General features: G+C 42.6%; 1 protein-coding gene across 4 annotated transcripts in view; it reads right to left on the reverse strand.

Annotated features, from left to right (window-relative positions):
* Positions 1–27,079, reverse strand: part of OSBP2 (oxysterol binding protein 2) — a 191,678-nt gene that overhangs the window by 142,933 nt on the left and 21,666 nt on the right. For 3 of the 4 annotated variants that reach the window (XM_042910202.1, XM_042910201.1, XM_042910204.1), the window contains exon 2: positions 1,114–1,322. In XM_042910202.1, the coding sequence (XP_042766136.1) occupies positions 1,114–1,322 (209 nt within the window). Of the gene's footprint in view, positions 1–1,113; positions 1,323–10,898; positions 10,916–27,079 lie in introns of those variants that run through there. The other variant, XM_042910205.1, reaches the window with a different exon arrangement.

Below are 27,079 nucleotides of genomic sequence, written 5' to 3' on the forward strand. Positions count from 1 at the left end.
TGTGTGTGGACCTAGTTTTCACCCATCAGAAACATTTGCTATCACTCTGGGTGGACACGGCTATGGGAGGCAGACATTCTCACACACTGCTACAGTCATCTGATATTACAACCCCTATGGAAGTTAGCTTGACAATCTCTCAGAATTACAAAGGCACACTGCTATTAACCCAGCAACCCTACTTTCTAGAATGTATACTTTATACTTTTACAAATGTGAAACAAAATGCAAGATTACTCATTGCAGTGCAGCATGTCATAGCAAAATAAACAACCTAAATGTTCATCAACAGGTTTTAGGTTAAATAAACTATGATATGTCCATACAACAAAGTACTATACTGCTGTAAAAACAAGGAGGAAGCTTTTTATGTACTGATAGGGAAGAAATTCCAAGATACATTGCTAAGTGGAAAGAAAGGAAGGTGGAAGACTGCATTTATTTTAAAATAAGTACCAATTTTAATAAATATGTAAAAGACACAAGGTAGCTCTGGTTGCCTCTGGGAGGGATAATAGGGTGGTTGGCTGGGAACAAGAGTCAAGGGCAGGTGTCACTGCATGTGCTTTTGAAACTTCTGGTTTATGAATCACATAAAGACATGACATATTAAAAAATAAATGCATGTATTAAACAATTAAATGTCTTGCTCAGGATATCTGAGCTTGTCTACCACCTCAGCAAAGACAACAGCTCTGGCTAAATAGCTTTCAATCTCCATAATGGGCCTGGGAAAAAGTCTGGCCCACGGCACAGGTACATGATCCTGGACTCCCACCTCTGCTGCTGCTTCTGGATCTCACTCACTGCAGCATCTGAAGGTTCTGTTAAAATCTAGGAACCATACTTGCCCAAAGAAAGATACACACAGCCCTCCTCATCACAAATATTTCTATCCCAAGACCTGTCCACCCAACCTTGACCACCTAAGCATCTCATTGCTGAGGACACACAGAGCTGAATGGGAAGGGTAAACACATTATCCCAACCTTCCAGGGTTGGTCTGGACTAGCCTGGGTCTCCTGGTCACCACCACCCCCCAAACACTTTCAAGTCCCACTCTCTCTGGATCCATGACACTGCATGTATACCCGCTCACCAAGTGCTCACTACCTGAGTGGCTGCTCATCATGCAGACAGCCTTGGCCTTGGCCAGCTCCAGGGCGGTGATCCACTGCTGCCGCTCTACCTCCGAGCTGGCCTTGAGGTGGTAGGTCCTTGCCCCACTGGTCAGCACGATACTGCAAGAGTCCTCCGTGTCAAAGTGCGCGGTGGACAGGTTGATGGTGCCACGACAGGTGTGGGCCATTTCACCCTGATTTCTGTAGGATGCAAGAGAAGGTATGGGGTGAGGCTCCCAAACTCAATACCTCTAGACTGCTCAAGGCAAATCCTCAGAACCTCAGACCCTTAGAACTGAGAGAGTCCCTGGAGTCAGAGCAGGGAGATAATGTCTGATGGGATTGACTGGTAGGGGCTTGGCTGAGGGGCGCTCAGTGGGGAGATAGCAAAGGGAGGAGGGCCCGCATTAGTGCCAACTGCAGCGCCTGCTGGCTGTGGGTTAAGCCCTTGCAGACATGAGGAAATGGAGAAGGGTGACTGTCTAGAGACCTGTGAGGCAGCATAGACCACTAACTCCAACCCAGCCTCCTTCCACTAAGTCTCAGAACCACAGAGCTGGAGCAGGATGGCAAATACCACTGAAACTGAGATTAGAGACCCAGAACCCCAGAGGGTGGATTTGGAGGCACACCCTGCCAGGAGTGACCTAGGAACAGAGATCCACAGAGCAAGGATGCCACCACACTCTTCTGGCCCCACTACAAATGGGAAGAAGGCAATGGCGGGACTAACACAGTGCTGCCTCATGACGGACATGACCTTAAAACCTTTGCTGGTTATAAGATTATGGAGCTAATGGTACCAAAGTAAGGGGAAATGGAAGTGACTGAAGTGCAGGCCATTTCCAACTGTGACCAATGTCTAAAAACAGATCCAACCATCATGACTGGATCTACCTAACTTAGTCCTTCACATACTTAAAGGAAATTTGGAACCATCACAACATACCAAATCTCTTTTCACAGAGAGTATTGGAAAAGGAAGAGCAATTGGTGGTCAGCATGTAACACAGCCAGTGGCAGAAGCTCATTTGGCAAATTCTGCTGCCCTTTGATGCTGGCTGTTCCTCATGTTATTTTCTTGATTCTTCTACCAGTTCTAAAGTCAAATGACTTGACACTCAACAAGACATTCAGCTTTTATGTGAACAGCTTATGCCTTTTCCAATTCCCTCCTGCTTTGGCTACATTCCTTAGAGAAGATGACATAGTTTATACTTGAGGAAAAGTCCCGCTCCTAGGTGCTGACATGTTCTACTTGAAGAAAACTTCTAATTAACAAAACTGGCAAAGATGAGCATACCTGTTGGAAGCCTGCCCTTTTTGATTCAAGGACTTTTTGGCTAGAGGCTGTTCAGGTGTTAAACAATACAGTAACTAACCAAAAAGGCCACTATGGCTCAGCTCAAAAAGAAGGCAGGGAGGTGGTGACCATTCTAGGCAGGGGGAACAGAAAGGGCAAAGAACATAAGGGAAGGTGAACTTTACAGGTTTCAAAAAAGAAGAAAAGTTTCCATGTAGTAAGAGCATTGAGAACAACAGAGTGAATGAGAAAAAGGTGAAGCTAGAAAATTACATAGGGGCCAGATGCAATACCTTGCGGGTTATGTTAGGATTTAGACTTTTATCTCAAAATTAAAACAGTGGGCCTCCTAGGCCTAATGTTAGGAAAGAAGCAGAGGTGGTCAAGAGTTACAGAAATTCCTATGGAAAACGGGGAATAGAAGTACCTGGTATGAGATGGGATATGGAAGCCAGGCCACTGTGTGGTATCAGAGTGGGATGGAAGTTATCCAGTGGCTATTGTATTGGATTACAACCCATCAACTAAAATAAATACCCCTGAGTTCATGCTGATATAAGCAAATAGTTGAAGGGATAAATAAATGGGGGAGAAGGGACAGATCTTCTTTAATAAAAGTAGATGTGATCACAGATATAGAAACTCACTAAATGCAATGTAGGATTCTAGATTGGATTACAAGATAGAAAAAGACATTAGAGAAAAACTTGTGAAATATGAATAAAGTTGGAGGTTTAGTTAATAGTATCATATCATGTTAATTTTCTGGTTTTGATAATTGTACTTTGCTGAGATAAGATATTAACATTAGGGGAAGCTAGATGATGGATACTTGAACTTTTCTATAAGACTCCTCCTCCTCTTCCTCTTCTTCCTCCTCCTCTTCCTCCTCCTCCTTTTCCTTCTCCTCCTCCTTCTCTTCCTTCCTTCCTTCCTTCTTCCTTCTTCTTTCTTTCTTCTTCTTCCTTCTCCTCCTCCTTCTCCTCCTCCTCTTTCTTCTTTGTAGATCACCAGTTTATTTTAAAAGTACACAACACAGGAATAGCCAGATGGAAGAGATAAGTAGGAAAAGAGTGTAGAGTTTCCATGCTCTCTGAGCATGCCACTGTCCCCATATCTCCACATGTTCACCATGAAAACTCTGGAAACTCTCCAAACCACAGTATAAGTTATTTCAAAATTAAAAATAAAAATTTTAATGCTGCCATCACACTCTTCCCAGAGTCATAGCTGAAATGAAGTCTGGTGGCCAGAACCTGAACTCACTTGCTGTCAGGCTCAGTGACAGGGTGGGTGGGATATGTTCCCAATGTTACTGAAGAACAGAAGCCCTAAGTCCCTATTATAAGGCCTAGCTCTGGACTGGGCTCTCCAGAGTGAGGTGCAGGAACTTTGAAAATCACTAGAGGGTTGCCTGTGTGGCTCAGTCAGTTGAGCATCTGACTTTGGCTCAGGCCATGATCTTACAGTTTGTGAGTTTGAGCCCCACATTGGGCTCACTGATGTCAACATGGAGCCCCCTTCAGATCCTCTGTTCCCCTCTTTCTCCAACCTTCCCCAGTTTGCACTCTCTCTCAAAAATAAATAAACATTTAAATAAATAAATAAATAAATAAATAAATAAATAAACAAAACTTAAGATTTTTTGTAAGGTTTATTCATTTTTGAGAGACAGAGCATGAGCAGGGGAGGGGTGGAGAGAGAAGGAGACACAGATTCTGAAGCAGGCCCCAGGCTCTGAGCTGTCAGCACAGAGCCTGACCTGGGGCTCAAACCATCAGCCACAAGATCATGACTTGAGCCAAAGTCAGATGCTTAATGAACTGAGCCAACCAGGTGCCCCTTAAGTAAAACATTTTTAAAAATCACTAGACAAAAAGTAAAGTTGTGGGTAAGGGTCAGGGAGGGAGAGAGAAACTCCCCACTCAAGACAAACTGGAAACCAAACTTTAAAATCAATGAAGAAAATCAATGCTAACAAAGAAGCCAACAAAGTCAAATGCTCAGCAGATGAATCACTTCAGACAAAATGGATGTATCAGAACAATATTTTAAAAATGAATGTAAATAGGTTTAATATTCTAAAGATGAAGGAATAATATCAATAAAAGAGAAATAATTTGTGAAACAAAGCTGGTAAAAATGAAACAAGAACAAGTAGACATGAAAAAGTAACAGGGAATTTCAGAAAATGAAAATATAAGCAGATAAGCTTTACCAGTCACCCAGCATCCACATCTAAATTTAACCTTAACTCTTTGTAACTAGAGTTACTTTTCATTAAAAGATTTGAGGGGAGATTGATTTTTTGTTTTATTTTTCTGCATTATTGGAAGAAATTATGTAGCAAAACATAGGAATTTAGGAATTAAAGGTCCATTAAAATCATCAAGGTCCAATATATTTACTTGTCTTGGAATTTAACTCTGTTCTTTTTTCTTTCGTTTAGATGTTTTGTGGTCAATCCATTTTCCACTAGTAGCCAAAGTGATATTTTTTGTCCTGTTACTCAGTTTTTAAGATTTCAATGCCTTCAAAGTAAGTCACAAAAGGATCCAAAATTCAGAGTCATATCATAAAATTCAGGTTGTTTTTTTGGAGTGGTGCACCTACCCATGTTGTATATAAATTTTTGTTTCTCCCATTGTAAGTTCTGGCTGAGGTAACTTCTCCTATGAGAGTCAACCTTCCAGGGCCACCCAACAGTCCAGATGGTGGAAAGGTTAAAGTCCCACTCATGGCACACTGTGGACTTGGGTCTGCAAGCTGCAGTGGCAATTCCTATCCTACCCACCCTGGAAGGAGAGCTTTGGAGGTGTGCAACAACCCAGAACCGTCTATTCTCATTGAGCCCTAGGCATATTTAGTGCCTCAAGACAAACCAGGCCATGTGATAGGGTTTGCCAGTTATATGAGAGCTCATATCCAGCACACATGATCAAGTATCTTCTGCCAGTTTTTAAAAGAATATGTTTTGTGGCATTACTTTACATTCAGTGAATGTTTTAAGTATTTAGAACAAGTAGAGACAAAATATGGAACACCTGTAGTAAAGTTAACTGTAAGAGAGGCTACCATAACTAACATTCTTCTAAGTGAGTCACACTGACTCTCAACCAAATAATATTCAGCTGTTCTGATGGCCAGTGTCCTTGCCAGAGATAAGAATATGACATCAGCTATCAGAACTTGGAAGCCCGTAATGGTTTATATAGGACTTCCTAAGCACTAACTGAGCTGTAATAGTTAATGTAGCATTTTGGCTAGTGACTACCCACCTGTATTGGATATAAACCTTGTGCACCAGCTCAGAGACCCCTTACCACCTCCTTTATTATCTCTTGGTACCCCATGTGGCTTGGGACACTCCTCCATTTATGAGCTTGGAAGGATGCTGAATCTCAGAGTGTGGGATCTGGCTTCTTGAGTGGCCATCAAGAGGCTAGATTTTTGCAATCCACTAGTTTAGAAAGGTTTTCACCTCACAGGCTGAACAATGACCAGTGGGAAGTGGGAAATAGATGGGAAGCAGGCAGATAAATACATACTCCTCATTCTTCCCTCAGTGGACCTCTCCAAAGTATGCTTTATGTTTGAAAACCTTTTGGAGAAGTCCATGAGCCCAGAGAACGAGTAGCTCCTATGACCCTTGCAGTCTGCTGTGAGGTCATAGCCAACCTATTAAAGTATTGCATCATTTTGTATCTTTCCCTTACCTTTACCTTTTTGCCTCCACATCAACAATGCTCGTCTCGCTGAGTGTCCAACCTGTCAGCAGGAGGGACTGACACAACCTTCAAGGCATAACCCACTCTTTGGGAAGAATAAGACATCCATCAACTAGATCAAACCGCTTTCACCTTGGTGGGGCAGGGGGAGGGGAGACTGAGCAATTTGTCCTTACTGGAATCCATGTGTTTTCTGGTAATAGGGTTGCCTCCAGCAGCCCTATAGTCCATAGTTATCAAATCCTCATATGCCTGCCTGGATTCTCATAGGACACAGCCTCAGATTAAGTCACTCACTTCAACTAAGGAAGTGAACCAATAACTCCTGATTGGAGTTCGCCTATCTTACTGTGAACCCTGCTGCCACTCGGGAGCAGCCAACCTGACAGAAGAATGGAATGGCCTAGTGAAGTCTCAGCTGGGGCACCTACTGGGGAGATGTCTATGGGCTTGAGCATCAATCCCCCAGGATGAAGTATATGCCCTGAACTGACAACTGATATCTGGATGACCTGTATAATTACAGAAGATGGGTCCAGGAGTGGCCCTGTTCACTGTTACACATAGTGACCCCTAGCAGAGTCTATGCTTCTCATCAGCTGGGCTAAGCTGGGTTAGAGGTTCTACTTCCAGGGAAAGGGGAAACACAACACAATAAGGCTTCCATTAAATCGGAAGCTGATGCTACCCCCTGGCCACTTTCTGCTCCTCCTGACAGTGACCAACAGACCAAGAAGGGAGTGACAATACTACTGGGTCGCTAATACCAACTTCCATGAAGATTTAGGTTAGTGGTACATATGGGGATGGGAGAGGAATGTCTGGAATAGAGCTGAAGGGATTCCCCCAGAGACTCTCTTAATACTTTTATGTCTGGTAATGGTTATTAATGGGCAAGGCAACAAGGAACTCAAACCCCTCAGGACAAATGTCACAGACCAGCCAAAGTGCTAGCAGAGAATGAAGAGGATCTAGAATGGGTGGGGGGGGGGGAGGAAGATGATGAATATCAATTACAGCATTGGGACCAGACATAGCAGCAGCAAATGAACTTGTTTCATAGCCTTCTTACTTCAGTTTTCCGGGCAACCTCAGTTAGCCACCAGGAAGGGGACTCTGTCATTGATTGGACTTGCACCTCCAAGGAAGGGGTAAAGATGTCTTCATTCTCTCAAGAGAATGGATGTCCCCACATCGTAGTAGGAAAGCTGACACCATGGGAGGGCACAAGAGGACCTGAGTAGCGCAAGGTGTGAAGCATATTGGACACAAACCTTGTGCACCTTCTCAGATTCCCTCGACCACCTCCTTCTCTGTCTCTCTCGGTCGGTACCTCAGCCTTGCCCAATTGTCCTTCCGCTTCTGGACTTTCATGAAATGCCACAGTGGGAGACAGGAGGTGGAAGCAAAGGGGGCAGATAAATTCCACCTCCATTCTTCCTTCTGCAGACTTCTCAGAGGTGTGTTTTCTCCTTGCATATCTTCTGGAGAAGTCCATGTGCCAGACCTGCTGTGTCTCTCTGCAGCTCACTGTGATGGGACATCCATCCTTCCACTTCCTGTTTCTGCCTCACCACCTTGGGACCGCATCTCTCAAACAGAGTGTCAGCCCTTTTATCCTTGCCTTGGCTCTGTTGTCTAGAGGACCTTCATAAAAATTGTCCATAGGCAGGAAGAAAATTGATAAGCAACAAATTTGAATCCAGACACACAGAAAGACAAAATCTACTAATTTGGAGCAAAGCACTTATCCTTGTGTGTGACTTTCATTCGATTGCTAGCTCAAGCTGAGTCTGATTCACCCGGCAAATTCCACTCTAATCTTCCAAATCCAAATTCAGCAAGTACTTCCTATGGGCTACTATATAAAGGAATTGTGCTAGAAACTGGAGAGAGGGTAAATATAAAGATAAATGAAACACATTTTCGGGCCTCAAAGAACATTCCATCTTGTGAAAGAGACAGACCTGTAAATGGTAAACTGCTATTTAATAGGCAGGGGAAAATAAACTCAAAATAAAAGGAGCATTTACTTTATGAAAATTCATTGAGTTGTGTCCTTATAATTTACCTACTTTTCTGCATGTATGTTACACACATACAGTATGTTGTATGCTACATACATAGCCATTGTTAATAAACAGTTTGCTTTAAAAACAAACTCAAAATGGAAGGATAAGTCGCCAGTGGTGGGAGCTCAGGAGACAGAATGACACTTTCCTTTCCAGATGGATCAAGGAGGTACATACACTGGAGCAGAATTTCAAACAATGAGGGGACTCTGCCCAGGCAAAGGCTAGGAGGAGGACCAGGCCAACCCAGAGCAGCGATGTGGAGGCATGTGGCTCTGGGAAAGCCCAGGGATCTAGGACAGCCAAAGGAGAGGGTCTACACATGGCCAGGCTTGACGATGAGTATTGAGTTAAACTGTGCCCCCCAGGAAGATATTGTGAAGTCCTAACCCCTAGTACCTGCAAATATGACCTTATTAGGAAATATGGTCTTTGAAGATATAATCAAGTTAAGATGAGGTCATTAGGGTGGGCCCTAATCCAGTATGACTGGTGTCCTTATAAGAAGAAGAGAGAGAGACAGAGGCACAGAGGGCAGTAGAGATGGGAATGATGCATCTACAAGCCAAGGAGCACCAAGGATTACCGGCAAACATCAGAAGCTAGCCAGGCCTGGAAGAGAACCTCCCCTACAGCCTTCAGAGAGAGTACAGTGCTGCTAGCCCTTTGATTTTAGACTTCTAGCCTCTGGAAATGTGAGGCAGTAAATTTCTGCTGTCTTTAGCCACCCAGTTTATGGTGTTTTATTACTGCATCCCTAGGACACTAAACATGATGGCTGAACAGATGAGTGCAGGAAGGGCCCTTTGGAAGTTCCCATACAGCTGAGCTGGTTTATGTCTACATATCGATCATGGGACTGCATTTCAACCCCCACCCCCAATCTCCACTGAGAACACTCAGTCACCACAGCACCCATATGGCTCTTTTTTCCCTAGAACAGCCCTGCCCCCAAACCACCCATCGCAGCTCAGAGCTTTCCCCTTTTCCTATACCATTGAGGTTGGAGCACCCAAAATGACCCGCAGCAAAGATTCCAAGGATTCAGGTTCCATCAATGACATGACACGTATTAACTGCAGAAGCAAGTTAGGATGGAACTGAGCAGGAGAAAAGTTATTCATTGTGGTGGCAGGAACTGTGACAGAGGGAGCAGGATTTTGTTGCCATCGGCTTCCTGATTCCGTGGCTCCCTGCAGCAGCAGCCGCCTACCAGCAGAGCTAGTGAGAGTCTGGGGACCCTCAATATTCCTGACTTTCAGCTTCCAGCTGCTTTTCCAGCCCTCCCAGCAACTAGGAAGCTACCTCACCCATGGCAGCATAGCCTTTCAGCTAACACTAGCCAGACTCATTTCTGGTATGTGCAGCTGAGTCCTGGCCAAGGCACCTTCCCAGAGGCTACAACATCTCAGAATGAATATCCAAGACTGCAAATAAGGTTTGATGTGTGCTGTTTGGGATCTCTAGCTACCAAGGCACCCATAGGCTCATCCCATGCATTTGCAAAGATTTTAAAATCTGGATCCAGAGATGCAAAATGTATAGCCAACAACCCAATTTAAAAATAGGCAAAAGAGGGGCACCTGGGTGGCTCAGTCAGTTAAGCATCTGACTTTGGCTCAGGTCATGATCTCGCGGTTCATGGGTTCAAGCCCCACGTCGAGCTCTGGGCTGACAGCTCAGAGCCTGGAGCCTGCTTTGGATTCTGTGTCTCCCCCTCTCTGCCCCTCCCCTGCTTGTATTCTCCCTCTCTCTCAAAAATAAATAAACATTAAATAAAAATAAAAATAGGCAAAGGATTTGAACAGATACTTCACAAAAGAGGATCTCTGAATAACTAATGAACATATGAAAAAGGGCTCAACCTCATCAGTAATTAGTAAACATACATGTGCACCATGATCTAGCAATTCCACTCCTATGGACCTCCCCTTTAGGGATATATGCATGTGGTTACCAAAGACATGTGCTGGAGTGTCTGCAGCATTCTTCTTAAAAGCCCCAAACTGCAACAACCCACATGTCCATCCATACTAGAATCGATAAGCAAATGGTGGCTTATCCAATTCATGGCTTATCCAATTGGTAGAGTATTATACAGAAATGAGAATAAATCCATAAGAACCACACAAACGACCTGGAAGAACCTCAAATATAATGTTGAGCAGAAGTCAGACACAAAGAAAACGTATTGTGTGAGTCTACTTAGACAAAGCACAGTTACAGGCAAACCTAAGCTCTGGGGTGAGAAGTCAAGGTAGCAGTTACCCTTGAGGAGCAATGAGTGGAGGGGAGACAAGGGGAGGCTCCTGGGGGTGGGGGGAGCTGGTCATGTTTTATTTCTTTAGCAGGGTCAACGGCTATCTAATGTGTTCATTTGGGGAACATCTCCTGAGCTGTATATATATTTACCACTTGTCTCTATGCATATCAAACCTCATTAAAATGGCATTTAAAAAGAACAGAGATGCAGGGAATCCTTTCCTGGCAGTGGAGGCAGCAACAACTGGTTCTCTAGGGCAGCAGAAGTAGCAAAGCCTAGGGAGCATCAACATCCAGTGCCCAGGTGGCAATGTCCTCTCCAGGATAGTTTTGTGACATGATTTTGGTCATAGACCTGGCTACTAGCCTTCTTGTTCTCACCTCCCCCCCTCTGAGACCTCTGTCCTCCTACCTTTCCAGGAATCCTGTCTGTGAGTTCCTGAAGATCCTTCCAGTAAATACATCTTTTTTTTTTCCTTAAAATATCCAGAGCTGGGTTTCTGTTGTTCTGCTAGGACAGGTGGACAGCGGCCCCAGAAGGGATGTCAGAAGGCAGAGAAGACAGTGAAGAAGGTCGTACAAAAGACACATGCAGGAGAAACAGATTTCGGTTCTTTTATCTCTCAGGTCATGGGGATGCTGTTAGGATCCTTCCAGATCTAAGTAACAAAGCTCAGCTTATTCATTCTAACTACCACATCCTGAGGACTTACCTTAGAGGTGTCTCACATGGAGTAGCCACTTAAGATGTGATAGAAAAGGCAGGAATGACCTCCCTGTTCCAGAGGCAGAGGCTGAGGCTGAAGCTTGGCTAAGTGGGCAGCTCATTGCAGGTTCCAAAGGGGACCAAGCCAGTCTCACCCATTCACCTGCAGCCCTGTCTCTTACCCAGAGGGGTGCATGGACTTGTCCCCAGGCTTCATTTCTACTCTTAAAAGTCATCAAAGCTGGTTAGGGGCACCTGGGTGGCTCAGTTGGTTAAGTACCCAACTCTTGATTTTACCTCAGGTCATAATCTCATGGTTCATGGGATCAAGCCCCTCATCAGGTAAACATTAAGAAAAAAAGTCATCAAAGCTGGTTAAATGGTGCCATCCAGAAAATGCTCAGTATGGCAACTGTCAGAAGTGGCCAAACAGAAGCATTTACTGTGCAGATGAGATTGTCACCATGAGACCTGACACCGTTTCACTTTGCTTCTGGCCTCATTCTTTTCCATTTAGAGCTTCCCTCGAGAAATGCTCAAAAAATGCTGCTGCAAATTCTACAGGAAGGACATTTCCAATGTAATTTTTTTTCAATAAAAAAGGAGACTTGGGAGCCATTCTCCCGTATCTGAAATTCACATTGCTGCATGTTTACACAAATGGAGGATGACAGATGGTGATTTACAAAGGCCAGTACAGGGGCGCCTGGGTGGCTCAGTCGGTTAAGTGTCTGACTTCAGCTCAGGTCACGATCTCGTGGTCCGTGAGTTCGAGCCCCGCGTCGGGCTCTGGGCTGATGGCTCAGAGCCTGAAGCCTGCTTCCGATTCTGTGTCTCCCTCTCTCTCTGCCCCTCCCCCGTTCATGCTCTGTCTCTCTCTGTCTCAAAAATAAATAAAACGTTAAAAAAAAAAAAAAAGGCCAGTACACTTATCAATACAACTTACATCTAGGTAGTACCTCACTTTCCATGGGAGGCTAGAAAACAGGATTCCTTCAATCCTCGCAAGAACACATAAAGTAGGCAAAGCAGACATTGATTTGTTTAGCAAATATTTATCAAGTATATTCTAAATGGCAGGCCCCTGCAGGAGGGAATTAGCCTCATTTTATAGCCAAGAAAGGGGAGGAGGCCAGGAAAAGGTGACTCATGTTTCCCTGTCCATAAAACTGGTAAACAATAAGGGGTACCTGGGTGGCTCAGTCAGTTAAGCATCTGCCTCTTGGTTTCAGCTCAGGTCATGATCTCACAGTATGTGAGTTCATGCCCCACACCAGGCTCTTTGCTGACAGAGTGGAGCCTGCTTGGGATTCTCTCTCCCTCTCTCTCTGTCCCTCCCCTGTTTGCTTGCTCTCTCTCTCAAAATAAATAAACAAACTTAAAAAAAATTTTTTTAACTGTAAACCAATAAATCCAGGCTGGAACTGAGTTTCTCTGCCACCAGCACAGGGCTCTGTCCATGCAGAATACTGGGGTATCCATCCAGAAAAATGTTTTGCTTTACCTGGTCATTGTTTCTATTTGCCACTTGCAAGTGAGAACACACTTGTGACCTATCCTGTCCCTGCCCAGGTCAGAGCTAACACGTGGTGAGAGCTCAGGGATGGTGGGCAAGCTGAGTGAATTAATACAGGAGTGTTACACAAGCAAAGGAATAAACCCAGGGAGATGACCCAGTCCTGGAACCACCCAAAGTCCTGTCAAACTCACATTCTTAAGGTAGAACAGTAGGGTAACACCCTACCCTTGAACATCACTCACTGAAAAACCACTAGACCCTTTTTGTGGTTCCACCAAAATGTTAGAATACCATGTACTAGCCACATATAAGGTGGTTCCTAAGAATATTAAGTGAAAATCCTGTCACAGAATATTAAGCAAATACTTTACATCTCAAATTTAGACTAAAATGTCTCATCAGGTAGAAAATGGATAAACATGCCACTTTTGCTGCCAATGCAATAACAACAAACCACAATATTTTCCCAAGTTACTGCACTTTTAAAGTGTGATGTTGGTCAGGCAAAAGCCTGACCCCTGGACTTCACCAAGCAGAATTCCAAGTCCTCTCCAGCATGCCTCCTCAATCTCTCTCAAATCCACCCCCTTCACTGAAGCTGTCCCTCTCAGCCCTGCACTGGGCCATGGTCATCTCTCACCAGGACATACCCACAGCTCCTCCATCAGCCTCTGCCTTGCCCCTGAAAGTCCACTCGTGCTACATTTTTCTAAAACTTCAGTCTGAGTCTGTCAATATGCTGCTTTAAACCTTCAACTAATCTCCTCTTTCTTTTCTTTTTTTTTCTTTTTTCTTTTCTTTTCTTTCCTTTCCTTTTCTTTTCTTTTCTTTCCTCCTCCACCTCCTCCTGCTGCTGCTGCTGCTGCTGCTGCTGCTTCTCCTCCTCCTCCTCCTTCTCCTCTTCCTCCTCCTCCTTCTTTTTTTTTGTGTGTGTTTTTGTTTTTTTTTTTTTTTAGAGAGAGTGATAGAGGGAGAGAGAGAATGCTAAGGAGGCTCCATATCCACACCCAGCACGGAGCCCCATGTAGAGCTTGATTCCAAAATGCTGAGATCATGAACTGAGCTGAAATCAGGAGTAAGACGCTCAACCAACTGAGCCACCCAGGAGGCCCTAATATCCTCTTTCTTCAGGACAAATTTCTTGCTCCTGAATAAGACTTACCAGCTCTTCCTGAGCTAGAGTAAAGTGCCACAACATTTTTCAAGGGCTGAAAGTAAAGAACTGTCAACTCAGACTCCAGTGAAAATATCCTCCAAGAATGATGGAAAGGTAAGGTGATTCTCAGATGAAGGAAAACAAACATTCTTTTAGACCAGCAGACCTACCCTAAAAGAATGGCAAGAGAAAGATTCTCTAGAAATAAAGGAAATGATAAAAGAAGGAATCTTAGAACATCAAAGAGGAAAAAAGAACATGATAAACAAAAATATGGATTAAGACAATAGATATTTCTTCTCTTGAGTTTTTAAACTATGTTTGATGGCTAAAGCAAAAATTAAAACACTGTATGATGTGATTCTACATATATAGAGAGGAAAATGTAAGACTACACTATCCTATTAATAGGGGAAGGTAAAGGAACTTACAGGGAAGTAAAGTTTCTATACTTCATTGAAACTAATTAAATGACATCAACAGATGTGATACATTATATATATATATATATAATATATTTATATTAAATATATTTATTTATATATTATTTATATATTATTTATATATATTATTTATATATATTAAATATAAAATAAAATATAATTATATATATATATATATATATATATATATATATATATATATATATATAATGTGTGGAGGAACCACTAAAAAAGTTATCCAAAGATATATACTCAAAAACACTTTAGAATTATTAAATATAGTTACCATATGATCCAGCACTTCCAAGAGAAATATAACAAAGAGAAATGAAAACATACGTCCACACAAAAACCTGTACACAAACTTTTATAATAGCATTACACATAAATGGTGGAAATAACCCAGATATCCATCAGTAGATGAATGGACACAAAAAATGGTATGTTATACAGTGAAATTATATTCACACAATGGAATATTATTTAGCTATAAAAAGGAACAAAGAACTGATATATGCTACAGCTTGGATGAACCTTGAACATAGTGCTAAGTGAAAGAAGCCAGTCACAAAAGTCCATGCATTGTATGATTCCATCTGTATAAAAGTCCACAAAAGGGAAATACATAGAGACAGAAAGTATATGAGTGGTTGCTTAGGACTGGGGGGAGATTCAGGGGTGGAGAGATGGGTAAGGGAGTGATAGCTAAATGGTATGGGGTTTCTTTGGGAGGTAATGAAAATGTTCAAAACTTGACTATGATAGTTGCACATATTGGTGAATATATTAAAAATTATTAAGTTGTAGACTTTAAATTCATGGTATATGAATCATATCTCAAAGATTAGAACAAGAATAACAACTGCAATACACCAAAAGGCACCAAGTCAAGAAGTTCATAATGATGCTTAAAAAATAAGTCATTAGTGGGCGCCTGGGTGGCGCAGTCGGTTAAGCGTCCAACTTCAGCCAGGTCACGATCTCGCGGTCCGTGAGTTCGAGCCCCGCGTCAGGCTCTGGGCTGATGGCTCAGAGCCTGGAGCCTGCTTCCGATTCTGTGTCTCCCTCTCTCTCTGCCCCTCCCCCGTTCATGGTCTGTCTCTCTCTGTCCCAAAAATAAATAAAAAACGTTGGAAAAAAAAAAATAAGTCATTAGTGACCCTGGAGAGATGCTAGAGGTCCAACTCATTTGTCTGATAACTGGTGAATAAAGGAAATCATGGTGCATTTTTCCTACTGTTTCCATAGTAACTAAACTATTGGGTAACCAAATGGTTAGATGAGGGGAAGTTTCTCTTTATAGAATTATTTTCACTAATAACTACAAAAGGAATGATAGAATATTATCATTTTGCAACCTGTACTGAACTAATGGGTCTAGGAATTTGTCCTCAATGACTGCTGGTGTGTATGTGTGTATGTATGTGTGTGTGTGAGAAAGAGAGGGAAGAACTAGACAACACGTGTCCCCTTTTAATATATCTATGAATCATTTTGCCAATATAATTGAAACTTACTCTGCATTTCTATTCATCAGTTTACAGTAAATAAAGGAGATAGAAGGGTATCATAAACAGCATTATGGAGATGAAATCAGCAAAATCCAGTCTGTGGGAAACTACAGAACAAATGACCTATTTTTTTTCAACCAATAAATTGCAAGAGAAAAATAAAGAGATGGGGAGAACGTATAAATCACAAGAGACTGGGGAACTCCTTCTCCTTTCCCGGGCTGTGCTCAGCCATGAGCATCAGGGCAGCCAGGCCCTAAGGCAGAGAGGTTTGGCTGGTATAACCAGCAATATCAGCAATACCAAGGTCAAGAAAATTCATCCACTATGACTGGGTGTGGAGGAACAGAGGAGATTTGTTCAGCATGGCTGGAAGAGTAGTTTTATATAGGAAACTGAGCAAATAAGTAAATATATTAAGGATAGTGGGAGCCAGAGCTCTTATTGTTAGATTCTGAAGTTGGAAATATGGAAGGGGAACATGAGGAAAAAAACTGTCTCTATCCACATAGAAAGCCTAGAAGTAGTGATGTCCCAATGACAATAAGCACACCCAGCACTCAGAATTTGGCTTCTAGATACCACTTTCTACTAAAAGGAACCAGGGCTCATCAGAGAAACACACAGTCCAGTACAAGATAAACCAGGGACATTTTGTTGTGCCAAAAGTAAGGAAATGTCCAGAGTGATAGGAAATGTCAAAAGGACACAGGAGCAAAAGACTCCTCCTATCCAAAGCTGGGACAATTTGAGTATCAGTATAAATGAGAGTTACTGATAATAACTCACTGGATGAGACAGAAATCCATGAGGTCATATTGATAAAAACAGATGAGCAGACAAATAAATAAAAAGCTCCTCTTTATAGTACAACACCTTCTAATAAATATGCAAAGAATGGTTATAAGAAAAACCACCAACTGGCAACCATCAAAATGATAACTTATTTGATTTGGCCAAGAATAACCAAAGTGTACTAAAAACCAGGGGATGTGTTAAAGAACAGGGTTTTACCTAGCTTCAAAGTGTCTCCCCATAAAAATACATTCTAATTCTGGGGTGCCTGGGTAGCTCAGTCAGCTGAACTTCTGACTCTTGATTTTGGCTCAGGTCATGATCCCACGGTCATGGGATTGAGCCCCATGTCAGGCTCCATGCTGGGCATGGAATCTGTTTAAGATTCACTCTCTCTCCCCCTCTGTGCCTCTCCCTGCTCACATGCTCTCTCTCTCTCTAAAAATATAATACATCTTTTAAAAATACATTTTAATTTAATTATAATTAATTACACATTATTATATCAATTATATTCTCATTTCATTCTAACTAATCATCCCAATTAACTACACTATAATTTAATTCTAATAAATTACTTATTGATTCTAATTGTTTATAATTCCAATTATTTATTAATTCTAATTAATTAGTTCTTAGTTCTGATTAATTACTTATTAATCAATAATTATAAGTTAGCTTTACAGTAGAGAAATCTGGCAAACACCATCCTAACCAAATGATAAAAGTTACATCACTAGTAGTAGGACAATCAACATCATGTGCCTCTTGATATGGTGCACTGTGAAGGACACAGTAGTGTATCCTGTGGTGTTCCAAAACAAACGCAGGCCCTAAATCTAAACATAAGGGAACACTGGGCAATTCCAAATTGAGGCACATTCTACAAGGTAACTGGCATATATTTATCAAAAATGTTCATGTCATGAAAGACAAGAAAAAATGGAGGAACTATTCCACATTGAAACTCAAGTGACAAGACAAGACAACCAAATGCAATCGATGATCCTGGACTGGCTCTTGTACCACAAAGGACATTATTGGGACAAATGGCAAAATCTGGATGGGGTCCATGGATTAGATGGTAGCATTGTATCAACGTTTACACTGTGAGTATAGGAGAATACCCTTATATTAAGGAATACACACTGAAGTATTAAGTGATAATAGGTATCATGTCTGGAACTTACTTTTAAATGCTTAAGAAATATTATATATAAATATAACATAGAAAATGATAAGGTAAATGGAGTATAGCAACAATTGGGGGTTCTCAGGGATGAGTACATAGGAGTTCTCTGTGCTATTCTTGAAACTTCCTGCTAAGTTTGAAATTTTTTCAAAACAAAAAATTTATTTAAAAAATCTGGTGAGAAATATCAACAATTGCAATAAATGGACCTTATTTGGATCCTGATTTCTAGAAACTGTAAAAAATGTTTTTAAGTCAATGGGGAAATTTTAATATTGACTGAATATTTGATAACATTAAGGAATCATTGTTAAACTTTTGGGCTTGTTAATGCCATTTTGATTACGTTTTTTTTAAAAACCTGCTATCTCTATAGAGAAACTGAAATATTTGCAAATATTTATTATTAAAATTATTTTTAATGTTTATTTATTTATTTTTGATAGAGAGAATGCACATGCTTTGGGGAGGGACAGAAAGGGAGGGGGGAAAGAAGATCAGAAGCAGGCTCTGTCTGTGCTGACAGCAGAGAGGCCAATGTTTGAACTCACAAACCTGTGAGATCATGACCTGAGCCAAGATCAAGAGTTGGATATTTAACCAACTGAGCCACTCAGGCGCCCCTCTTTATTTATTTTTAAGCAAATTCTACACCCAACATGGGACCCCTTATTAAAGTTATTTTTAATTTAAATCATTTTTAACTTAAATCATTTTTAAACTTAGTCATTAAAATTGGATTAAAGGTATCTTGGATCTGCTTCAAATTAAGTGAGGGTGGGGAGACCATAGACTGATCCAAAAGTAAGACTTGCTCACATTGAGTGATGGGGACACGGGGCTCATCATACCAACATCTCTACTTGTATGTGTTTGAAATTCCCCATAGAAAGAAATAAAATCCATTTGAAATCCATTGCATTGGGTGCCTGGGTGGCTCAGTCGGTTAAGCATCCAACTTCAGCTCAGGTCATGATCTCACAGTTCGTGAGTTCGAGTCCTGTGTCAGGCTCTGTACTGACAGCTCAGAGCCTGGAGCCTGGTTTGGATTCTGTGTCTCCCTCTCTCTCACTGCCCTTCTTCTGCTCATGCTCTCTTTCTCTCTCTTTCTCTCTCTCTCGCTCTCTCTCTCTCTCTCTCTTAAAAATAAACATTAAAAAAATTTTTTTAGTTAAAAAAAAAAAAGCGATCCATTGCATTTTAAATTCTTCCCTGTGTCGGGGCGCCTGGGTGGCCCAGTCGGTTAAGTGTCCGACTTTGGCTCACGTCATGATCTCGCAGTTGTGAGTTAAAGCCTCATGTCAGGCTCTGTGCTGACAGCTCGGAGCCTGGAGCCTGCTTCGGATTCTGCATCTCCCTCTCTCTCTGTTCCTCCCCTACTCTCACTCTGTCTCTCTCTCTCTCTCAAAAATAAATAAAGATTAAAAAAAATTTTAAATTCTTCCCCGTGTGTAATGGCAACCAACAGCAGTGCTGAACTCTTTTTTTAAAGGATGTTTTTTAATTTATTTAATTACTTACTTATTTTTAAAGTTTACTTATTTATTCTGAGAAAGAGGAGAGAGAGCATGTGCAGGGGAGGGACAGAGAGGGAGAAAGAGAATCCCAAGCAGGCTCTAGGCTGACAGTGCATAGCCCAATGCAGGGCTTGAACTCATGAACCCATGAGATCATGACCTGAGCCAAGATCAAGTCAGATGCTTAACTGACTGAGCCACCCGGGCATCCCTATTTATTTATTTTTAAGTAAACTCTACACCCAACACGGGGCTTGAACTCACAGCCCTGAGATCAGCCATATGCTCCACCAACTGAGGCAGCCAGGCACCCCTGGGCTGAACTACTTTAATGATGAAGGGGACCTCTTGAGTCCCAGTGAGCCTGGCACAGGAATGAGGCTGTGCACTGAGTGTCTCAGGAGGAGACAAAAGATGACAGGTCCCCAGGGCAAAGGGATGGATCTATTTCAAGACCTAGTCATGGGTACAGAACAATTCAGGATAGTTGAACAGATTTGTTTTTTTAAATCATCGCACAATCTCTGTAGCTGCAGCCACAATCTACAGAATGTTCTAGCAACCTAGATTCTTCCTTTTACAAGTGATCTGTTAGCTTAAAATTTCAGCAACACTAAACATATCCCCCTACCAAATACTACCTAAACAAAGAAGGTTCTAAAAAAGAAAATCAGCTAGCAAGCTAAGCAAAAGACTAGAACACTACAAATTAGAAGTCAATTAAGGAAACACTTAGATTGAATTTTAACACACCAAAACCAATTACAAATTTAAATGCACAGATTACAATATAAACTTACAGATCTGATGGTGAGACACATAATTTATTCAGGAATTCTATTCCTTCCTTTCATGGCCTCCAGTATTATGAACACTGATATTAATATTAGATGGAATAATCTTATGTGAAAGTGACTCCCACTGAGCTGCCAGCAGAAATGGCAGCTAAACTCCAATCAAAACATGACAGCAGCCTGCAAAACTGAAGGTCTCACACCACAGGCAGCCACAGATTTCCCAAACAGAGACTGTGTTTAAAACAACTCTCACCCCCACTTGTCATGTTCACTGTTTCATTCAGTCAGTGTGGCAGGCCAGGCAGTAGGTTCAGACCATTGAAAAAAACAGCACAGGTCCAGGCCTCCATGGGGTGGTGGCTCTCCTGGGCCCCCAGAGAATCCAACAAGAGTGAATGACCTTCTGTCTCTCCTCCACCATTTGGACTGAATGAGGGAAGGGCCCTGTCAGCAGAGAGGTGTCTTCCTACGAACACGTTTCTGAACTCCAGAAGGATAGTACACAGCATGGCTACACCCAAAAGAGCCCTCAAATATGTCTTCTCCATCCTCTGGCAAATCTAGCCCTGCTTTCCTTGATTGTACATGTTAAACAGGAGTGTGAGGTTAAACAGGAGGTTTTCACTAGTTAAGCATTTACTACTAGCAAAATCCTTACATTCAAAACATCTCTTTCACTTATGAAAGAGTTTACCAAGTACTTCCTCATGGTTTGTTTTGAACAGTCAAGTTGGGCTGTTTATAGATCACAAAAGTGGGGGCCACAGAGGTTTGGAGACTTTCTCCCACATTGGCAGGGACGATTGTGTAACTAACAGGGTACTGTGGAAATTACATAGTCAAAAAGGTCAAAAAGGCTTTAAAAATTGTGATTTCTGCTTGCTCTCTCTTGGATCACTCTCTCTGGAAAAAGCCAGCTGCCATGCTGTGAGGACACTCAAATAGCTCTTTGGAGAGGTCCAAAGAGAGAGGCACCGAGGCCAGCATCACTTTGCAAGGCACATGAGTGAGCCATCTTGAAAGTGGAGCCTCCAGCCCCAGTCAAGCCTTCAAGTGAGTGCAGCTCTCATGAGACATCCCAAGCCAGAATCACCCCAACTAACCGCCCACTCAGGAATTCTAGACCCACAGAAACTGTGAGATAATGTTAATTGTTGTTTTAAGCACTAAATTTTAGGATGATTTGTTATGCAGCAAGAAAGAATACACAGGAACACAGAGCCAGCATCTCTGAGGATGAAGAATATGCTGCATGGAATGGATAAGTCCATCCCTGTGGGACAGAGAAACATTCCATTGAGCATGGATGTTGCCTGGAAACCCATCTCAGCTCAACAGAGGGAGAACTTTCTAACAGTCCAAGTTATCTAAGGAATACCAGCTTGTCTTGGGAGATAGGTCTGTTCTCTGTCACCACAGAGGTTTGCTCAGAGGCTGGTGCTGATGGGGCAGATATGCCATAGGAAGAAGTCAATGAACAGAGAGATGGTTAGATTGGATGACTTTTAAGTTCCTTTCCTACCAAAGATTCTTCCACTGCCACACCATGCAGGGACCTGGAGAACCTTGCTCACCAGCTTCCTAGGCACCAATGACATGCCCGTACAATGTGTGTCTGGCTAACAGTTTCTAAAAACTGATTCTTTCTGGGAGGAAGCAGACAACACATGATCTACTGGTCCTGCCTTCAAACAGCTGTACATGCACATGAGTGGCATATTGCCACCAAGTACAATCTAGGGCTGACAGGGGAAGGGAGGCAGGAGGGCTTCAGCCCAAAGTCATTAATGTCTAAAAGGTTGCAAAGGCAGGGCACATTGTGAGGCACTCAGGTAAATGCAAGTGACAGAGAAAACACTATGGAAATCTGGTCAGGGGTTAAGAATGCCCTAATCACATCTCCTGAAGGCAATGACTCAGTAAACTGGCAGGCAAAATAAATTCAAACTTAGAACTGCAGGACTCAGAAGGAAATTACTTCTGTGCCTGCATCTGGCAAAATAATTTCATTTTCTAAAAATGGAAAATTCAAGGAAAATGTCTTTTTTTATGTTTGTTTGTTTGTCTGTTTGTTTGTTTATTTATTTATTTATTTATTTATTTATTTATTTAGAGACAGAGAGAGACAGAGCATGAGCAGGGGAGGGGCAGAGAGAGAGAGGGAGTTACAGAATCCGAAGCAGGATCCAGGCTCTGATCTGTCAGCACAGCAGGGCTCAAACTCACCAGCCGTGAGATCATGACCTGAGCTGAAGTCGGACGCTTAACCGACTGAGCCACCCAGGTGCCCCAAGGAAGGTGTCTTTCTTGTCACAGCATGTGAACAATGAATGTAGCAAAAGGTGGTACCCTCCCACACTCAGCCTGCTTGCAAGTCTCCCCAAACTGGGAACAGGAACACACCATTAGCCCATCTGTGGCTCAGCAAAACCATCCCCAGCTCCAGCTGCCTAGACTCTGATCTCTAAGCCACTAAGTCAATAGACATTTCCATGCCATGCCCAGATCATCTTTGATATTTCATATCTCTTCCAACTTCTTTTAATCAGCTCCCCATCAAATTCTCAGGAAGCTGGGGCTAAAAGGAACCCCATAGGTCTCCCAGTCCAGCCCCTTTATTTTACAGATGATTAGTGGGATCATTGGAAGGAAGGTTAGAGGCTGGGATAGACTGAAGTATTTTCCCCAATTCCTAATGTCCTTCATGAATTACAATTACATGTCCACACCCTTTGTCATTGGACTTTGGAGGATCACTCACTACAGTGGGGAGTGGGTCCCCACTGGCCCCACTGATATTGGAAGAGGCCATATGCCTTGATTCAGCCAACAGAATGTGGACCAGAGTAAAGGTGTGCGGGCTCGATCCAGGGTGCTTCCTTTCCTGCTCGGCCTCCTACACTTCTACCATCATGGGGAGAAGACTGACTCTGCTAGCCTACTTGTTCAAAGCAGAGGAGTGTCCCAGGTGCTGCTGCTGGAGGCAGAGCTGCCCCAGCCATCTGCAGATATGCAAACAAGAATAAACCCCCCTTGCTTTAAACTTCTGAATTTTGGGGTGATTTATTTTGGGGCTGCCTGATCCAGGAGTACAAGTGAGATGAGGACCCAGTTCTAACTCTCATCTACCCTCTCCCCTGTTAAGAATACACATGGGGCACCTGGGTGGCTCAGTCGGTTAAGCATCTGACTTTGGCTCAGGTCATGATCTCACAGTTTGTGAGTTCAAGCCCCGCATCGGGCTCTGTGCTGACAGCTCAGAGCCTAAAGCCTGCTTTGTGGATTCTGTCTCCTGCTCTCTCTGCCTCTCCCCTGCTCGTACTCTGTCTCTCTCTCAAAAATAAATAAAACATTTTTAAAAAATTAAAAAAAAAAAAAAGAGTACCCAGAGCCCACTGTCACTGTGGTGTGACAGTAGAGGAAGAAACCAGAAGATGATCTTGGAGAGGCAGAGATGAGGCTGGTCCTAAGAATAAGCAGTGGTTGTATGTATTTGGGATGCTTAGAAGATGAAAAAGGAGTCTCTTGTGCCAAAATGCAGATACCTGTCAGCAATCTTTGTCAGCAACCCAACTGAGTGTTTTTGATTTCAACCCACTTTCTCTTATGCTATCACAATCATTTTTTTTTTTTTTGCAAGTGGGGGGCTTAGTAGCTGGTTACAGCAACCTAGAGATATGGGAAGGGAACTTAGATGTCTGTTTTCTTGGATAAACTTCCCACAGTCCCAGACAACGGAGCTGCAGGTGGACCCTGAAATGGCACAATGTCCTATCCAATAAGTATACATGTTTTCCAAATAGGTTTGATTTTCATCCTTGCATATATGGTGCCAAGGGTACTAAGACCACTCAATGGGGAAAGGACATCTTCAGCCAATGGTTCTGGGAAAACTGAATGTCTACATGCAAAAGAATGAAATTGGAGCCTTGACTGACTCCAGGGTTGGGACAAGACAAGTAGAAGAAGAGCCTGGAACATGTTTTCAAGCTAGACACAGGAAACTCTTAATCCCATCAGAGTCCTATCCAAAGGACTCCAGAACCAACTGAAGAGGCCCCCCTGAGGGCAAAGACAAGGCAGGACAATAGAAACATCATTAAGTGCAATACAACAGTGGGCCGACACACACACACGGCAAACATGTTTGTATCCATGAGATGATAGTGGTTTTGAGAAAACAAACCAAACAGATTGGTCACCATTAGAAGATAAGAACCAACTCATGATTTTGAAATCTTGTGATTAAAGGGAAGAACACATTACCTCCTGGATCAAGTTTCTAGATCCATCTGCTGAATTAAAGAACTACAGAGGACACAGGAACTTGTTAACTGACACGAAGAGAATGCAATCAGCAACACCCAGACTGTGTGAAATTCTATGGGTGGACCTCATTTTGGTCCTTGTACAAACAAATGTATCAAAAAACCATTCACAACATTTGAGACAATTAAAACTGTGGACACTGGATATTTGGTGATAATAAGGAATTATTATTATTTTTAGTGTAACAATGGTATTGCAGATAAGTTCTTAAAAATCCTTATCCTTTAGAGAGATATACTGAAACATTTACAGGTGAAATGTGATATTTGTGATTCACTTTGAAATGGTATTGGCAGGAGACTGAGATGAAATAAGATTGGCCAGAAACTTAGTAATTGCTAAAACTGGGTAATGGGTGCACGGGGGGTTATTATACTATTGTCTACTAATGCATATGTTTAAACTTCTTCACCAAAGTTTTATTTATTTTTTTAATGTTTACTCATTTATTTTGAGAGAGAGAGAGAGAGTACACAAGCAGGGCAGGGGCAGAGAAAGAGGGAGAGAATCCCAAGCAGGCTCTGCACTGTCAGCACAGAGCCTGACATGGGTCTCCATCCCATCAACCATGAGATCATGACCTGAGCCAAAATCAAGAGTCCAACACTTAACTCACTGAGTCATCCAGACACCCCCCTCCAAAGAATTTAAAAAAATTTTTTAATGTTTTATTTATTCTTGAGAGAGAGAGAGAGAGAGAGCACGAGCAGAGGAGGGGCAGAGTGAGAGAGGGACACAGAATCTGAAGCAGGCTCCAGGCTCTGAGCTGTCAGCACAGAGCCCAGCCTGGGGCTTGAACTCACAAGCCGTGAGATCATGACCTGAACGGAAGTCAGATGCTTTACTGACTGAGCCACCCAGGCGCCCCGGTTAAATACAAATGAGTACAATGAATTCTCAATAATGTCACATATCCTTGGTTCACAATAAGCCTCAGGAAAGGAGCGAAAATCTGAGCGATGTATAGCCTCTGTGGTCACTCCATTTCTCCTGGCAATTCAGTGATGTCCCCTGGGCTATTGCAATAGCATGTTGAGTCTTTATAGCATGTAAAAAAAATAAATAAATAAAATTACAAAAGGTCTTCTATTAAAAAAAAAAAAAAAGACTTCACAGGAATTTGAGACTCTACTAAGTAGAAGACACTATGCCCAGAACCCCAGGGAACACTACAGTGAGAAAACACACCCCCAGGCTATGGAGGGGAGGAGCCAGGTATTAATCTTATAGAGGGAGATAAACCAAAATCCTGCTAATAGGGGTGCACAGCCAAATGATATAATACGAAACAAAAGAGCGTCAGAGGAAGAATGGTTCTGCCAGCCCAGCTCGTCACAGGGGAATCCAGGCAGGTTCATCCTGAGATGACTTGGAATTAAGACTGTCAGTTAGGATGTCTATAGCAATGAAGAGGGGATGAAGGGATGGCCAGTATAGAGATTTGAATAGGATACTGAAGGTCATGTGGTTTGCAGAGGGGAAATAAGGCAAATTAGATAGAAGAAGGGTCAAGGCCAGGGGATTGAGAGAGAGGGAGGGGGAGAAAGGGAAGGGGCACTCAGCTGGGAAGGACAATGAATGGTGAGCCCAGGAAAGTCACACACTATATTTCAGGAAGACAGTACCTACTGCTGCTTCAGAACAACACAATCTGGCAGTTTTCTATGCAAGCTCAGCAATGCCATATGCCCTCTTCTTGGTTTAGGCAATGGCCCAGCAAAGCAGATCAAATGGTATGAGTCAAGATTGTTAAATCAGCCTTCAATGCGCAGAGCTGTGGCTGAGCATGTGATGAGGTGTCAAGAGGAATGAAGCTTAGTGATCAGAACTCTTAAAAACGGAAACAGACGCAGGAAGTAGTCCCATATAAAAGAAAAAAAAAAACAACATACAACACCCAGCATGACCCTGAAACTCACTGACAGTTTGCTTCATGTGTATGATTATGAAAGGAGCCTCTTAAAGCCACATCTCTGTGTGGTGACACCTGGTATGTGTGATTCACCACACATCAAGCTGCCAATTTCAATTTTGTTCAGGGTGTTTCTTACCATCTCCTACTCCTTGTATGTGAGTTTACAGTATAGTGTACTTCTTTCCCCCTAGGACAAGCAGACATTGATCCTAGTTAAGGAACCTCACACCCTTTTCACAGACCTGTCTTTCTTTGCTGACATAGTCTATGAACTATACCCCAGAAGACTACAGAGGCATGAAAGCTGCATGCTTGGATACCCAACTTCCTGGGAGCTCCCCCACAACACTGTGTCTGAACTGCTGGCCTTTTACTTAATGGCCAAGATGGGTATGGATTCCCCTCCTCCCCTTCCTCCTCCACCCAGTGGTCTGATTGTGGTATGCATGTCTATCTCCCACACTGCCTTATAGATCGTTGGCCCTCAATAAAAGATACAACCAGAGCTGGTGTATGCTTACTGTCGCAAATGTTCCAGACTGCTCATCAGGCCCCAATCTTGGATTAACAGACCCTTCCCGAAGAAGGCTCAAGGGTCAGTAGCAGCTGAAGAACTCACACCAGACATTCCATCAAAGGCACAAAAGTACTTGCAGAGGAAGGAAGTCCATGTAGCAAGTGTACCCTAGACATATGCAAAATCCAAGTCACCA

This window comes from Panthera leo, chromosome D3 (assembly GCF_018350215.1).
Source record: "Panthera leo isolate Ple1 chromosome D3, P.leo_Ple1_pat1.1, whole genome shotgun sequence".
Taxonomy (NCBI): Eukaryota; Metazoa; Chordata; class Mammalia; order Carnivora; family Felidae; genus Panthera; species Panthera leo.